At 58.6% G+C, this 16542-nt stretch overlaps 2 protein-coding genes across 3 annotated transcripts in view; both read right to left on the bottom strand.

Annotated features, from left to right (window-relative positions):
- The window catches only part of ZNF775 (zinc finger protein 775), a 40998-nt gene that overhangs the window by 12373 nt on the left and 12083 nt on the right, over nucleotides 1-16542 (bottom strand). The window lies entirely within an intron of this gene.
- REPIN1 (replication initiator 1) lies at nucleotides 567-5181 on the bottom strand. 2 transcript variants are annotated; one of them, XM_056106753.1, is made up of 3 exons: nucleotides 4964-5181; nucleotides 4193-4378; nucleotides 567-3167 (listed from the first exon to the last, which is right to left on the bottom strand). In XM_056106753.1, the coding sequence occupies exons 2-3, from the start codon at nucleotides 4335-4337 to the stop codon at nucleotides 1474-1476; spliced, it is 1839 nt and encodes a 612-aa protein (XP_055962728.1). In that variant the 5' UTR covers nucleotides 4338-4378; nucleotides 4964-5181; the 3' UTR covers nucleotides 567-1473. The 2 variants fall into 2 exon arrangements, with proteins under 2 accessions (XP_055962728.1, XP_055962729.1); XM_056106754.1 differs by lacking the exon at nucleotides 4193-4378 and having other exon boundaries at nucleotides 4964-5180.

Below are 16542 nucleotides of genomic sequence, written 5' to 3'. Positions count from 1 at the left end.
AAAGAAAAAACCCTGGGGCTGGAGAGATAATATAGAGGACAGGGCACTTGCCTTGCATTTGGTCAACAGAGGTTCAATCCCTGGCACTGTACATGGTCCCCAGAGCCCTGCCAGGAGATACTTGAGCACAGAGTCAGGAGTAAACCCTGAGCATGGCCAGATATGCTACCCCCTCCCCCCACCAAGAAGAAATTACTGAGAGGCACAGAGCTGGCCTAGTGACAGCTGTCAAAAATAGGCACTTTAATTAGTAGGCACAGCCATGCAGGGAGCTGGTCTAGCAAGGCGGGGGCGGGGGGAACCTGGCCAGGCAGGCAGGCGGGCAAACCTTTCCCTGCTAGCTGGCACCCATGTGTCTGACCTGACCCCACACAACGGTGAAGCTTCTAGAGAATCAGCCCCACTTCTGGGTGTCCCCGGCCCCTCTGCAGAGGATGACCCAGAGGCAGGGCACAACGGGGCTAGAGCGGGGACACTCGGCTGGTTACCGGGCACCCCTGCCTCAGGGGGGGCGTGCGGCCCGCCACCAGCAGCCTGTCTGCGGGAGAAAGAACACTTCTCGCCAATTCTAAAACCGAATCTTTATTCTCTAGTTGAAAAAGGAGGGTGAGTGGTGGTGGTGGTTTCGCTCCAGAGAACAGAACACAGCCCAACAGGTAGAAATCAGAGGACAGCAGATTCCATTCGTTACGGGGAGAATTTCTAACAACTACCCTACCACAGAACCCGGGTGGCAGCGGGTGCGGGGTCCCTGTCACTGGGTGCTCAGCGACTGGGAAATGCGAAGCAAACTCACTGCCCTCTCCCCTCGCTGACCCCCACTCCCGCTGCCCGGGTGGGCGATCCTCCCCACAGGCGCTGAGTTCTGGAGGGATGGGCAGGCACGGGGGCGCAGCGGAAGGCCCGCTCAGCAGCTAACAGCCAGGGGCTGCTCTGGGGGGCATCTACAGCAAATCTGACCAAGGAGGAAAGGTCTTCGGGGAGCCACTAACCGCAGCGGGGGTCTCCTGCCGGGCTCTCGGAAGCAGGGGATCTGGTGGGCCAGACGAGCTCGGTTTCGCCTCGCAGGTGCTGCCACAAGGCCAGCAGGTCCTCCGGGGCGGACCCAACGGGCGCACCCTTGGGATACTGGGGCACTAAACTCTGTAGCGCGGCTACTTCCGGGGGAGCACAAAAAGGACCTACTAAGAGACAGACATTAAGGCGTTTGCACCGGAGGCTCTGGCCACTCCTCAGCCGGATGCCCTACGGGGGTACACAGAGCTGCTATTGCTACTTTTCAAGACAGACCACCAGCTGGACACCGGGTCCCTGCACCGGGCATTGGGGAGGTGGGGTGGGGGGGTGCCCACCCTCCTCCCGGGGCCCGGCTCCCTTCCCGCCTCTCCCAGCCCTTCCCGTCGCCGGGCGACCCCAGCAGCCACCCAGGCCCCCCGGGAGGGGGGAGGGGGGCAGTGGTCCACCCGCGCGCGCTCAGACGTCGTGCTTCCCCTGGTGGGTCAGGAGCTTCTCCTCGTCGTCGAAGGTCTGGCCGCAGATGGCGCAGCAGAAGGCCCCGTCCCGGATGTGGCTCTTGCGGTGGGTGATGAGGTTGGACTTCTGGCTGAAGCTGCGGTCGCAGTCGGGGCAGGCGTAGGGCCGCTCGCCGGTGTGGATGCGCCGGTGGGACACCAGGTTGGACTTCTGGCTGAAGGCCTTGCCGCAGTCGGGGCACACGTAGGGCTTCTCGCCCGTGTGGATGCGCCGGTGCGCGGCCAGGTAGGGCTTGTGGCGGAAGGCCTTGCCGCAGTCCGGGCACACGAAGGGCCGCTCGGGCGCGTGGTCGCGCCGGTGGGCCGCCAGGTGGCTGCCCTGCGAGAAGCGGCGGCCGCACTGGTCGCAGGCGAAGGGCCGCTCGCCCGAGTGCACGCGCGCGTGGGCCACCAGGTGCGTCTTCTTGCCGAAGGTCTTGCCGCACTCGGGGCACGCGAAGGGGCGCTCGCCGCTGTGCTGGCGCTGGTGGGCGCGCAGGAAGCGCTCCAGCCGGAAGGTGCGGCCGCAGTCCTGGCAGCCGAACAGCAGCGCGGGGGGCTCGGCCCGCGGGGTGGGCGGCGGCGGCGGGGGCTCGGGGGCGGGCGCTCCGCGGGGCTCGCGCGCCAAGGGCAGCGGCGGCTCCAGGGGCCCCGGGGCGGCGGGCAGCAGCGCGGCGGCGGCGGCGGCGGCGGCGGCCGCGCCCTCCGAGCGCCGGTGGATCTTGCTGTGCGACAGCAGGTTGGGTTTGTGGCGGAAGCGGCGGCCGCACTCGGTGCACGGGTAGGGCTTCTCACCCGTGTGGATGCGCCGGTGCGAGGTCAGGTAGGGCTTGTTGGTGAAGCGCTTGCCGCACTCGGGGCACTGGTGCGGCCGCTCGCCCGTGTGCACGCGGCGGTGCGCGATCAGGTTGGGCTTGTGGCGGAAGCGCTTGCCGCAGCAGGCGCACTGGAACGGGCGGTCCACGGCGTCGCCGCCGGGCCGGGGCGCCGTCACGGCCGGCCGGCCCCGGGGCCGCGGCCCCAGGGCCTTGGCGGCCGCCTCCTCCAGGGCCTCGGCCACGTGCACGCGCTTGTGAGCCACCAGCTGGTCCCACTGCGCGAAGCTGCGGCCGCAGTTGCCGCAGATGAAGGGCCGCGCCTCGGGGGCCGGCGGGGGGCAGCGCCGGCGGTGGGCGCGCAGCTGCCTCCGGCGCCAGAAGCGGCGGTCACAGTCGGGGCAGGCCAGGGGCCGCCGGGCGGCCGCGTGCGCCCGCAGGTGCAGGACCAGGGCCACCCAGCCTCGGAAGCCCTGCCCGCACAGGGGGCAGGCGAAGCCCAGGTCGGGGGTGGCCGCCGCGTGGACCTGGCCGTGCAGCGCCAGGAAGGGGCCGTGGCGGAAGCGGCGGCCGCACTGGGGACAGGGCAGGGGCAGGCGCGCCCGGCAGCGGCGGGTGTGCAGCCAGAGGGCCACCCGGCCCGGGAAGCGCCTCCGGCAGTGGGCACAGCGATGGGCCCCGACGGGGGCCTGGCCGCCCGCTGGGGCCACCGAAGGGCCCGGCGACCTCAGCCCGCGGGGCTCTTTCCCCGGCGCCTGCGGGGACTCCCCGGAGAGCCGCGGCTGCCCCGGGCCCATGGCCAGGGGGCCCCGGCAGCGCCGTTCCAGCATGGGTTCTTCCTCTGCGGGCAGAAAGGCACAGTCACTCGGGGGGCTCCGCGCCCGGCCCCCGCCCCGCCTCGCCCCGCGCCTCCCGGGACCCCAGCGCCCTGGAACTAGACCCTCCGGGCCACTTCCTGCGGTCGCTGCAGTTGTCACTCGGGGCTCCTGTGCGACTTCCCTTTCCTCCGTGTCTCTGCGTCTCTACTGGCACTCTCAGGCCCCGCCGGGGGTCCCGCCGCCGGTGTTGGCCGAGCAAACATTCCCGCCTGGGGGCTCCCCTGCTCTCCCGACAGTGCTCAGCGTGGGCCCCCCTCCCCACCCCCTGCCCGCCTTCCCTATTTTCCTTCCCGAGGCCTCGGGGAAGAGCTGAGCTCCAACTGGGCAGAGGCGGCAGAGCTGCAGGGACATGCCCGAGGGGACACTGAAGGGGCAGAACCCGGCCTGGGGGAGGGGGGACTGGCACCCCTGCTCCGAGCACTCCAGGTTCCGGGAAGGTCTCCTGGGTAAGACTCTCGAGAGCATCTCATACCGGCAGCCTCTCTGGGTCACTAACCTAGTCAGGGTCGCCGGGGTGGGGGGCACCCCAGGCTCCCTAAATCCCTCTCAGGGTAGAAGAAGGAGTTTGGGAAAACAGCCCTTTGGGGGAGCAGAGGGGAGCATGAAGGTTCCCCTGCACAGGGCCTGTCCAGACACTCCCCACCTGTGCTCCATCCACACGCCACCGGGACATCCCGGAGTTGGTCGCCCAACTGGGGCAGCCCTAGCTCAGCCTCTCCCCAGGGATGGGGGTCACTGGGTCGGCGACCCCTGCCCATCAAGGGCTGCCCCACGCTGCGGGGGGGAGGGGACCAGCATCCAGCAGGAGGTGGGGGTGGTGGCAGGCCGACCCCAGAAGGACCCTCTCTGCCTGCCCACAAGCTCCCCGACACACCCCCAAGTCCAGGAGAGCTGTTGGGGAGCGCAGGGCTGGGGGATCCCTGACCCAAGAGAGGTGAGAAGGACGCGTCCCCCCGCTGGGGGCTGGCCGGGGAGGGGGCCACACTACCCTGGAGCCCGTGGGGCTGGAGACGAGGCCTTGTCCGGCGGCTCTCGGGGACACTCCGGTGGCTGCAGCGCCCGGTCCGGCCCACACTCTGGTAGCCCCCAGAAGTCAGCGAAAACTGCAGCAGGAAGGACACCCCTACCCCCATGGCAGAGCGCGGGCCTCGGGCTGCGGAGACGCGGGCCTTACCTGCGGGGAGGGGACAGGGGAGCGCGTGAGGAGGCGCCTGCTCCTCCCGACGTCAGCGGGGCGTCCCCGCAGCCCCGGCCCCGCACGGGGGCCTCGGTGGGCGCGGGGGCGGCCGCGCGCGCGCCCCCTGCAACGAGGACGCGCTGGCCGCGTGTGGGGGTCACTTCCTCCCCGGGTAAGGTCACGGGCACGGGGCCCCGAGCCGATGGCCTGTGGCCGCCTCCCTGGGACCCGGCTCCCCTGGCCTCCTGGGGACCCCAATTCCGGGACCCCCGTTTCCCGGGGCCGCGCCGGGGCGACGGGCATCGGGACTGGCTCTGGAGCCCCCGACGCAGCCCGGGAGGCCAAGGGTCGCGGGACCCTCCCCCCTAACCCTAACCCTCCCCCCGTTTCGCATCCGCGCGCGTCCCGTCCTCCCACATCCGCGCCCCCCGGACGGGCCCTCCAGGGGTCCCCCGCGCAGGTGCGCAGGTGCGCGGGCTCGTCCCCCACCGTGCGGGTCCGGGGGCGCCCCCCACCCCAACGCCCCGCGCCGGGCAGGGGGCGCCCCCCTCCCCCCACCCCGGCGCCCGGCCCGGGACGCACCTGTCCGGCGGGGGGCGCGGGGCCGCGGGGCGCGTCCATGAGGCCGCAGCGCCGCGGCGACAGCGGCAGGTTCGAGTTCAGGGCGCCAGGCCCGGCCCCGGCCCCCCCGGTTCCCAGCGCCACGTGACTACAGGAGCTGCCGAGGGTCAGTCGCGGGCTGGGGCCGGCGGCCGGAGGGCGGGGCGGGGCGCCGGGCCCGCGCGCGCGCTCGGGGCGACCTTCCCCCCCCCCGCCCCGCGCCCGCGCGCCCCGTTGCCATAGCGACCCGCCCCGCGCGCCGCGAGGACCAGCTCCCCGGCCCGACCCTTTGTGCGTCCGAGGATGCGCGGCCCCGGGCACTGCCTGGCCGCTGCGGGGACACCACTCGCTGGCCCCCGCGGGGCGCGGGCCCGGGGAGGGGCGACCCCCATGGGCCCACCTCGCGGTTGTGCGGGGTGCAGAGCTCCCGGGAGCTTGGCCAGGGGTTGTCCGGGCCGGCCCCGGGGCGGCCGCGCTGACTCACCGCCGAGCAGGTGGCCGCCGCTTGCCAAGGGGACGCTCCCGGCTGCACCCGCTGGACCGCGATGCTTTTCAACCGACTTTGGGGGGCGAGGGGGTAGCGGGCGTGCAGTGGAGTTTTTCAAAAGCTACTTGGAAAATTTGTTCTCTTGTAACTATCTCACGGTGATTCAATAAAATTTTTAAAAAATTTGTTTCCTAAGACATTGCATATATATATATATATATATTTTTTTTTTAATCTCGTGATTTTACCTTCTAGATCAATTGCATTTCGTATTTTGGTCCGTTGGCCTGTCTGCTCTCTGCTGGCTCTGTGGGTGTGTGACCTGATGGGGCGAATGTCTGCCAAAGCGTCAGCTGCCCTTCCCGTGGAATTTGTGGACAGGCTCCGATTTTGTTCTTCTCTCATAAAACTAATTCCTTCCCCCTTTCCCCCTTAACACACCCCCCAAAAAAGGGGTGTAGGGAGGTATTTCTAAATTGCCAAACTCAACTCTCATTTTTTTCAGACACCAGTCATTAAGGAAAAACAATCAGAAAATATTTTGGTTTTTGCCCGTATGGGCAAAAGGTTCGATTCCTCCGTCCCTCTAGGAGAGCCAAGCAAGCTATCAAGAGTATCCCGCCCGCACGGCAGAGCCTGGCAAGCTCCCCCTGGCGTATTCAATATGCCAAAAACAGTAACAACAAGTCTCACAATGGAGACGTTACTGGTGCCCGCTCGAGCAAATCGATGAACAAGGGGAGGACAGTGCTACAGTGCCCATCCCCAGTGATGCTCATCAGTCACTCCTGGGTCTGTGCTCAGGAATTACTCCTGGAAGTGCCTTGGGGATGATATGGGATGCCAGGGATCAAACCAGGCCACATGCAAGGCAAGCTCCCTATCTGCTCGCCCCACCAAAAATACATATATTTATAAAATCATGGAGCTTCAGAGATAGCCCAGCAGATAGGGTGCTTGCCTGGGATGCAGCCCACCTGGCTTCGTTCCCCAACATCCAACATGGTTTCCCAAGCACCACCAGGAGTGAGTCCTGAGTGCTGAGCCAGAACTGACCCCTAAGCCTCATTGAGTGTGACCCCAAAACAAAACAAACAGAAAAATGAACGAGTCTTCAGGGATAAACAAAACTCTAACCAGTCTGCTTCCTGACCCTTCTTGTCACCAGGAGGCTGACTGGACCCTTGCCAACCTCTCTCCACTTCCTCCGCCTCACCGCTATCTCCCTTCTTCCGCTCAAGACCGTTTAGTTCTATCATCAACGAATTCTGGTCAGTCTTCTTCTTTTTGCTGTTATCAACTTTATATCTTAATATTGCACTGTGTGCACACATACACACACACACACACGTGTGAAATAATCCAATTACCTTTCTTTCTCCTTCTTTGCATAGTAGAATTGCCTCCAGCTCAATCCATTTTGCTGTGGAGGAATAAAGGTCATTTTTTTAATAGCTGAACGATATCCCCACGTAAAAAGTATCTTCCTTATCCACCCACCTGCACGTGGGTACTTAAGTTGCTTCCATAGTTCAGTAAATAAAGTCTTAATGCACACTGGGGTGGATATAGTCCAAATACATTGTTCATGAATTTTCTGGGTTTTTTGTATCGTCCTAGATTCATCTTTCATTGCACATGTTTACATCCTAAAAATGGAGCAAAGGATATATTTAAATGTCTTCTAAATTATCTTCCAGGAAGATTGATTTTTCCTAGAGAAGTGGCCGCTTTCCCATAGCTTTTTATTTTTATTTTTTGCCCCCCCCCCCCGGCTGTGCTCAGAACCCACTCCTGACTGTGCATTCAGGGATCACTCCCGTTTCTTGACTTTTGGTTTGTTTTTCAAAACTTTCTTGGCTAGAATCACTCATTCTTCCAAAGGGACTTTAGGGTATCTTGCCGATACTTTTAAAATCTGCTGTACAGACTCTAGATTCCTACTGTCTGGTCAGGTCCTAGCCTACCCCCCAGAGTCGAATCTTCCATGTATAGATTATATATATATATATATATATATATATATATCTTGTGTATTTCTCCTATAATAAAATCCACAAATACTGAAATTACCTGTGTCTGAGCAAGGGGGCTCTGGGGTTCTGAAAACAAGGTCACCATAGACGAGAATGAAAATGTGTCAGATGTGGTGGAGACAGAAAATGGATTTTCCTCCTATTGGTGCCGTCAGGGGGTGCCCAGCTCGCTCTTGCCTGAGTACTTAAAACTAATAATCACAGGGGCTGGAGCGATAGCACAGCAGGGAGGGTGCTTGCCTTGCATATGACCGACCAGGTTTGATCCCCAGTTCCCCAATATGGTCCCCCGAACACTGCCAGGAGAGTGCAGAGCCAGGAGTAAGCCCTGAGCATCATTGGGTGTGACCCAAAAATACAGAAAAAAATTAAACTAATCATCATAGTTTGGGACGTGATGAACTCTTGACACGCAGATCTCAGCTACTCTTTCGTTGCTATTGTTTTGTTCGAGGGGGTCACACTCAGTGCTCAGGGCTTACTCCTGGCTCTACACTCAGGGATCACTCCTGTTGGGTTCCGGGAACCATATGGGGTGCCAGGGGTGGAAACCGGGTAGGCTGTGTACAAGTCAAATGCCCTTCCTGCTCTACCATCGCTCCTGCCTGAGGTCTCAACTACTCTCGCAGCCCTAGGAAGTGCCCCCCCCCCCCATAGGAATGAAGCACTCAAGGCTCAGAGAGGTCAGAAACTTAGGCAAGGCCACACAGCTTAGCACGGTCAGATCAGACTCACTCTAACACTAGAGAGCGTGTTTGTGTGTGTGTGTGTGTGTGTGTGTGTGTGTGTGTGTGTGTGTGCACATGTCTATTGGATGGCGAGTCAGGTGGTGAACCTAATGACTTCTGATGACTCCACCCCCACAAGCACCCCCAAGTGAATGTCTTCAGGGGCTCCCGGGCACCTGCAATCTCTGACCGGTCACGGAGGAGGAAAGACCCTCATCAGCAGTCAGTCATTCCTGCCCTTCCCAGCCCCACAGGCCAAATGCCCACCCAGGCTGGGCTGGCATCACTGTAGCTTCCTCAGGGGTGCCTCATCGCTCTGCAAAGAGAGGCAAAGGAGTGGTGTGAGCCCCAGGGTGCGTCCTTGGTGTCCTTGTCTGTCCTAGAGACGGGTATCTCTGGGCAGAGGGAAGCAGCCACTGGCCACGGGTGCAGGAGTTGGGCGTGGGCGGCCTTCGAGGCTCATAAGGCCCGAGGAGTGTCCGGCGGGTACCAGTCAGCTGAAGATGCTGGTGACCGATGTGCAAGGCCAGGACACCAGCTGCCAAGTCCGTCTTCAGCATCACAGCTCTGTAACTGACAGCCCTGTAGGCTCCATGGGCTGCAGCATAAACAGGAAACTCCAGGACTGGCCAGCCCCCCAAATGCCCCCTCCCTCCCCTCACCCTGCCACTTAGCTGTTCTCCCCCAAGGTATTTTTTCTGAGAAGAAAAACATTGTCAGTGAAACAAGAAGCCAGGGGAGACCCACCAAGGCTGGGGCCCGGCAGCTGGGTCTGACCCTCTGTCCCCTCTGCTCCCTCCTGGTCACCTCCTAATCGTTCCTTCCTTCCCTGCCTCTGGACCCCCTCCCGGTCTGAGCTGAGGAGCAGAGGTCACACTGCTCATTCCGGTGGACAACATTGAACCCTTTCACTCACCTGGGAGGTCCTGCCTGGCCTCAGCCCTCAGCCTTCACTCCCTCCTCCACCCCCTGCCGGCTTCTCCTCCCACGCAAGAGGCTCCCCCTGGAAGGTGCCTCCTTTGAATGAGGTTGTCTGCAGGGGTCGTCAACTCTGCCTCTCAGCATTGCCTCCCCAAACGTTCAGGCTGGCTTTCCCAAGAGACCCTGGGAGGCCTTTTCCAACGCCTGTGGCTTGGCGTGTGGATATCGGGGGCGGACCCAGGCGCTGGGAGCCTGGAGACGCCTTACCAGGGCCTGGAGGAATGTGATTAGTGCGATTTAGGGGCATTTCCAGAAATAATCTTTTTATCAGAGAAACCTGTCTAGGGCAGGGCAAACTTCCAGAGGCAAGGTTTTGTCCTCTGAAGTCCAACACACACACACACACACACACACACACACACACACACACACACACACACCCCACACCCACTGCCTGGTCCCACTCCAGCGTCATGCAAATCCCCCATGTGCATATAATTCAACGTGGTCTTTCTCACCTTCTGATCTGTTGGCTGTGAGCTTGTTTGCTCGGTCGGCCAGAGAGGAAGCCAGAGACCAGGAATGTTCCAGCACCCAGACGCTACGGTCACGCTCTTGGCATTGGGGAGCCAGATTCCACTTTCCTTCCAAGGTCCTGGTCCTTAGCGTCACTCACACGGGGGTCTGAACTTTCATCTCGGGGTAATTCCTCTCAGTAACGGTTCTGCTGGGCAGCTGGGGGCAGAGGGCAAGTGCCCAGAGAGGGCAGGACTGGTGAATTTTCCGGCAAGATACAGACACTCAGATCCTGCCAGCCTCCCCACTGCAGCCATGCAGCTGACACACAACATTTGTGTGGTGTGGGCGCTGATCCCTGTGGCCCAGCTGTTTGGGAAATGTTTTCCCAGGTGGAGGCCAGGTTACGACCACAGCAGGAAAAGGAGGCCAGGGAGAGAACACAGAGGGTAGGACGCTTGCCTTGCATGCGGTCAACCCCGGTTCGATCCCCAGCGTGTTATGTGGGGGTTCCCCAAGCACCACCAGAAGAGATCCCTGAGCACAGAGCCAGGAGCAAACCCTGAGCACCACTGGATGTAGAGCCCCTACCCCATAAAAAAAGGGGAAGAAAAAAATGGGAAAAAATTTGAGTCAGTTCCAATCTCCACCTGGTTCAAGCATTGCTTATTCCTGCAGGAAGCAAAAGTAGTGACATCAATTGTTTTATCGAGGCTCTATGGAGAGGAGAAAGAGAGTCCCATAAAGAAACAGAAGAGGGACGGAGTGATAGCACAGCGGGGAAGGTGTTTGCCTTGCCCACGGCCGACCTGGGTTCAATCCCTGGCATCCGATAGGGTCCCCTGCGGACCGCCAAGATTGATTCCTGAGTGCAGAGCCAATAGTAACCCCTGAGTATCGCCAGGTGTGACCCAAAAAGGAAAAAAAATTAGGAAAAGAAAAGAAAAGAAAAGGAAGAGAAATGTGTGCTGTCCCAGAGGCGGCTGACTCAAAACGAAATGCAGGACCCTGCAAAGGGAGTGGGCACGGGCGCGGCCTCCCCTGCGTCCCAGGCCTTAACAGCTGCGGACAGTCTGGCCCTAGATCTCGGTCAAGGGTCCAAAACACTGCTGGTCTTCTCTTTCCAGGTGGTTGTTCCTGCTGAAATGTCTCCTCAGTGGCTTCATCCAGCCTGGGCTGGCGGCAGGCACAGCACCCCTCTGCAGACCCAGGTTCCCCGAAACTCACTGCAAAACCCCCTGCATCCCTACTCCCCCACCCCCTGTAAGGGCAAAACTGACGCCATGACAGGCGGCAGAAATGAGAAAAATCAGGCAGGCCTCAGGGTCAGTTTCTGGAACTGAAACGGCTTCAGTTTCCCAGCAATGAAACAATGCGTAACTAGCCAACCTGAACCCACCTGGGAAGTTCCTGGGCCCAGTAAATGGGCTCAATCAATCATTATGCCTCAGCTAAAATGCCCCAGAAATTATCTTTTGTTAACTGTAAGGAATGAGCAACTTATGTAACCATAAACTGTTACCGGAAACTATTGTTTAACTATTGCCTGACCACTGTTATACCTTAGACACTTACCAAAACGCCTTTGTTTGGTAAACTAAGTAAGATTTTTTTTTTCTGAAACAACACGGCATGTACTGCATATGTAATCAAACTCTTTATAAACTTCCCGCACTTGGAGGTCGAGGTCACTACCAAGAGTCCACTCTGTGGGTGAGATAGTTGACCCCAGTACACCGGAACAAAACTCTTATTGTTGGGGCTGGAGCGATAGCACAGTGGGTAGGGCGTTTGCCTTGCGTGCATCTGGCCTGGGTTTGATTCCCAGCATCCCATAGGGTCCCCTGAGCAGCGTCAGGAGTGATTCCTGAGTGCAGAGCCAGGGGTAACCCCTGTGCATCTCCAGGGTGCATAGCAAAAACGAAAACAAAACCCTCCTATTGTTTTTGCATTATCATGTTTGTGTCTCTGTCCGACTGGACTCTCCACTTGGGAATCCGTATTCCCGGGCTTAACACCCCACTCCACCCCACCCCCGCACCTTCCATCCACCCCCTTAATCAGCAGGGTCCGGGGCGAGTTTGGAGCCTACAAGAAAGGGCTCTGCCACTACTTGGCTGCTCTGTGGCTCGCTCAGCCCGGGTCCAGCCTGCTGTGTCCTCGCTCCGTGGCCTTGGACCACTCAAGCCCCCCCCCCCAAGCTGGCTGGCTGGCCACTGGACAGGATGGGCCGGGTTCCCAGAAAGAGCTTCTTTGGAGTCAGTGGCTAAGAAGTTTCGGGAAGGCGAGGGGCGGAGACTGCTGAACACCAGGGCCTGTGATGTCCCCTGAGACCAGCAAAGGGCTTGAGGATTTGAACTTACATTGGGCACGAACAGAGGAAAAAACACTCTTCTGGGCCTGCCAGCCCAGAAGTGCTCCCCCTAGAGGTGGGAGCGAAAGAAGACAGCTTTGGCCCTGTGTCCCCGGGAAGTTTCCGGACATTCTCCACCGCCCTGTCTGCAACTCAGCCACTGACCCGCCCCTAGCTCGGTCTCTGAGCACCTGAGCCTCCGCTTGTCCCAGGAGTCCCCGAAACTCGCCTCTGCAGGGTGGCCCGCCTGGGTTGCTACGGGAACAGGCGTGGCTGTGCAGGCTGGAGCCCTGTGTCCTGGTTAGCAGCCTGGCTCCCATCTGGAGCACCCGGAGAAAGACAGGCGGGAAAGCTGTTCTGCAAAGGCCCCGCGCATCTCAGAGGGCCTGAGGAAGGACAGACAGCGCCAAGGTTCTTGAAATTTCTCAAGAAAATGCTGCAGGGGCCGGAGAGAGAGCTCAGGAGAGAAGCTCTTGGCCTGAGCGCAGCCAACCTTGGGGCTGCGTGCGATTCCTCAAGGCACCTCCAACCCTTGGCGCTACCTACAGTCCCCCAGGCACCACCGGGGTTCCCTTCTGAGCACAGAGCCAGGAATCCCCCCTCAGCAATGTCGGGTGTGATCGAAACCCCTAAGAAAGGCAACTGCAGCACTGTCCCCCGGTTGTTCATCAATTTGCTCAAGTGGACCCAGTAACGTCTCCATTGTGAGACTTGTTACTGTATTGAGTATGTCACGGGTAGCTTGCCAGGCTTGGCCGTGCGGGCGAGATACTCTCGGTAGCTTGCTGGGCTCCCTGAGAGGGGCGGAGGAATCGAACAGGATGGCCAAGTGGTCTAAGGTGCCAGACTCAAGTTCCTACTTCCCTAAGAAAAGAAAACAGAAATTTCCAAAAGCAAAGTGGGGCGTGAGAGGGAGGGACAGTCTCTTTTTGTACTGGGGAAAATAAAAACTAAATTTTCTTACTTTATTTTTTTAGGTTGTTTTTTTTTTTCAGTTTTTATTTGTTTTTCCTTTTACAATTCTCCTGGACTCTCTGTGTGGGGGCTGGTGTGTGTGTGTGTGTGTGTGTGTGTGTGTGTGTGTGTGTGTTGGGGGGTGCCTGAATGGGACCACAAGCATCCTCATATGACTGGAGCAAAGGGGAGAGGCAGCAGGACCCAGAAATGCCCCATGCACCCCAGACCTGGGAGAGGCCCCATCCGGATCAAAAGAGCCCATTTAGAGAAACACAGATCTTGACCGTCCCCTCATTCAGAACTGTGGGGTGAGTGGCCCGCCGGCCCTGCTGACCCCACCTCTGGGCCGGGACACTGATTTGGGGCCTCTGACTCCAGAGGGGAGATGTTCATTGTCACAAACCACCAGATTTGTGGTTGATCAGGAAGCAGTTTCCAAGAGAGGAGCCAGGACTTGGGGGGCCCCACCCCACCCCAAGTTCTTCTCAACCAAACGGCCCACAGGCCCAGCTCCTCGGCCCCAGAACAGGCCACCAGTTAACTGCAAATTCCAAAGTAAGTGGGACCAGGCAGGTATGGGTGTGTGTGTGGGGGGGGGGGGGGGGGTGTATGGGAACCGGATCTGTATGTGTGTGTTTGTGTGTGTGTGTGTGTGTGTGTGTGTGTGTGAACAGGCCACCAGGAGCTAGTTAACTGCAAATCCCAAAGAGAGTGGGACCAGGCAGGTATGTGTGTGTGTGTGTGTGTGTGTGTGTGTGTGTGTGCGTATGGAAACCGGATCTGTGTGTGTGTGTGTGTCTGTGTGTCTGTGTGTATGGACCAGGTCTGTCTGTGTGTGTGTGGACTAGTTTTGTGTTTGTGGACCAGATCTGTGTGTGTGTGTGTGAACCAGATCTCTGTGTGTCTAGGGGGGGACCAGAACTGTGTGTGTGTTTGTATGTGTGTGTCTGTAGACCAGGTCTGTGTGGGGTGTGCGTGTATAGGGACCAGATCTCTGTGGGTGTTTTGTGTGTGTGTGGACCAGATCTCTGAGTGTGTGTCTGTGAACCAGGTGTGTGTGTGTGTGTGTGTCTGTGGACCAGGTCTGTGTGGGGTGTGTGTGTATAGGGACCAGATCTGTGTGTGTGGTTTTCTTTTGTGTGTGTGTGTATAGACCAGGCAGGTCTGTGTGTGTGTGAACCAGGTCTGTGTGTATATGTCTGTGTGTGCGTGTGTGTACCAGGGCTGTGTGTATGGTGACCAGGTCTGTGTGTGTGTGTGTGTATACTTGTGTGTGCATGTGTGTACCAAGCCTGGAGCACCAAACTGGAGGAGTGTATGACTTCAGAGGACAAAACCTTGCCTCTGGAAGCTTGCCCTGCCCTAGACAGGTTTCTCTGATAAAAAGATTATTTCTGGAAATGCCCCTAAATCTCACTAATCACATTCCTCCAGGCCCTGGTAAGGCGTCTCCAGGCTCCCAGAGCCTGGATCTGCCCGACTTCTACACGCCAAGCCACAGGAAAAGGCCTCCAGGGCCTCTTGGGAATGCCAGCCCGAACATTTCAGGGAGAAGTGGCGGTAACCCCAACATTTTCTCCAGGTCATTGTTTTAGGATCACAGGCACCTGTGAGGCTCAGTCAGAACCACACGGCTGGAAAGAGGCACCCCCCACCCCAAGGCAGCCCCCCAAAGACAGCCCCCCGCTGCGAGGCAGCCCTCCGCCCCCCTCCAGCTCTGTGGGGGATTTTCCTCTGTGGGGGAAAGTGTCTCCCCAAAGTCTGTTTTCTGCCAGTGTCCAGGTTCATCTGCTATAACAATGCCGTGTCTTATTCTATCCCGGGCTGACCTCAAGTGACCATGACTTTAGTTTCATTTAAAAGGTGGAGTTAGAAGTCAGGGTGACTCTACCCTTAATTTAAAACACAGAGCCAAGAAGTCAAAGAGAGAGAGCGCGCAGTGGAAAGGGCTCTTACCTGGCTGACCAGTTCGATCGCTGAGGTTCCTTTTGGTCTTCTGATTATCACCTGGAGTAATTCCTGAATGCAGAGCCAGGAAGAAACCCTGAGCACTGCCGGGTCTGGCTCCCAGGCCAAAATAAATACAGAAAATAAAATCCTCAGCCAGGGAGAGAGCTCGAAGGGCCCACATGCACGCCGGGCATACTGACACTCATCCCCATTTCCCACACTGCCAGAGATCGGACTGTCAGGCCCATTAGCTCAGTGCTGCTGTAAGTGCCCCCAGGTCCCCTAAACATTTTCTGGAGGCCCCCCAAATAAAAAATACTACCCCCGACACACACACACACACACACACACACACACACACACACACACACCCTGAGCCAGAAAGATTTTCAAGCACAGTTTTCAAGCAGGCTCCACTGAGCCCCGGAGTGTTCCTGGTGTCCAGAACTGCCCCTCGGGGTCACCACTTGTCTCCTTTGGTTTGGGGGTCACACCCAGCAGTATTCAGGGGCTACTCTTACTCCCGGCTCAGTGCCTGCAGACTGATCACATCAGTGTGGGGAACTGAATCAAGCCTGGATGTAGGCCAGGCAAGCACCTTAGCCCCCGACCTGGTAGTGTGCCCTGGCCGGGAAGCTGGCTCTGCCTTTGGCCTTCCTCCCCAGGGGCCTTTGTGACAGGGACCTGTGTGACTTGGGGGATTCAGAGAGTAACCCAGATCAGCTCCAAGACCACACGGGGGCCAAGGGCAGCATCTTCAGAGGAGCCAGGGTATGCTCAGATGTTCTCAGAAATGCTTTGCCTTCACTTCCTGGACACAGGAGGGGCAGATTTCCTCTTAACAAGATTTGAGCTTTGTTTGGGGGATATTTTGATAGGAATTTCAACAATGTAAATGTTTACTCAGAGTATCAAGCGATAAAATGGCCATATTTGGCCCAGAGAGAGAGGAGAGCATAGTTGACCAGAGTTCCATCCCCCACACCACTTACGGTCCCCAAGCACTGCCAGGAATGATCCTTGAGCACAGAGTAAGGAGGCAGGAGTAAGCCCTGCGCACTGCCAGGGGCACGAAGAATTCACAAGTGATGTCAAGCTAACGCTAGTAAGAAAACCAATTCCACAGCCTTGTTGTTCGAAGTGCTAGAGAACTCACTCTTGCCCAGAGGAAAGAGCTTGTGGGCTAGAGAGAGCACAGGGAGAGACACTCGCCTTGCATGCAGCCAAGCCCAGCCTCCACCCGGGCACCGCAAGGGTCCCTGAGAGCCTCTAACAATGATCCCTGCGCGCCCCAAAAGTGGTCAGCTATAGTCACTGTCTCCATCTAGTGGCCAGTCTGTGAAAATACTTTACAAAGGAAGCCAGCTTTTTCCTTTTTTTAATTTATTTTTATTTTTTTTAATTGAATATCTGTGAGATAGACCGTTACAAAGCTCTTCATAATTGGGTTTCTGTCATACAATGATCCAGCACCCACCCCCCACACCAGTGTACATTTCCACCACCAATGAAAGCCAGCTTTTTTTCCTTTTTTTTTTTTGCTTTTTGGGTCACATCCAGCAATGCACAGGGGTTACTCCTGGCTCTGAGCTCAGGAATTACCCTTGGCAGTG

The sequence above is a fragment of the Sorex fumeus genome, unplaced genomic scaffold (assembly GCF_029834395.1).
Source record: "Sorex fumeus unplaced genomic scaffold, SorFum_2.1 ptg000143l, whole genome shotgun sequence".
Lineage (NCBI taxonomy): Eukaryota > Metazoa > Chordata > Mammalia > Eulipotyphla > Soricidae > Sorex > Sorex fumeus.
Note: the sequence above shows the minus strand (reverse complement) of the source record. Positions and strands in the feature narration are given on the sequence as shown.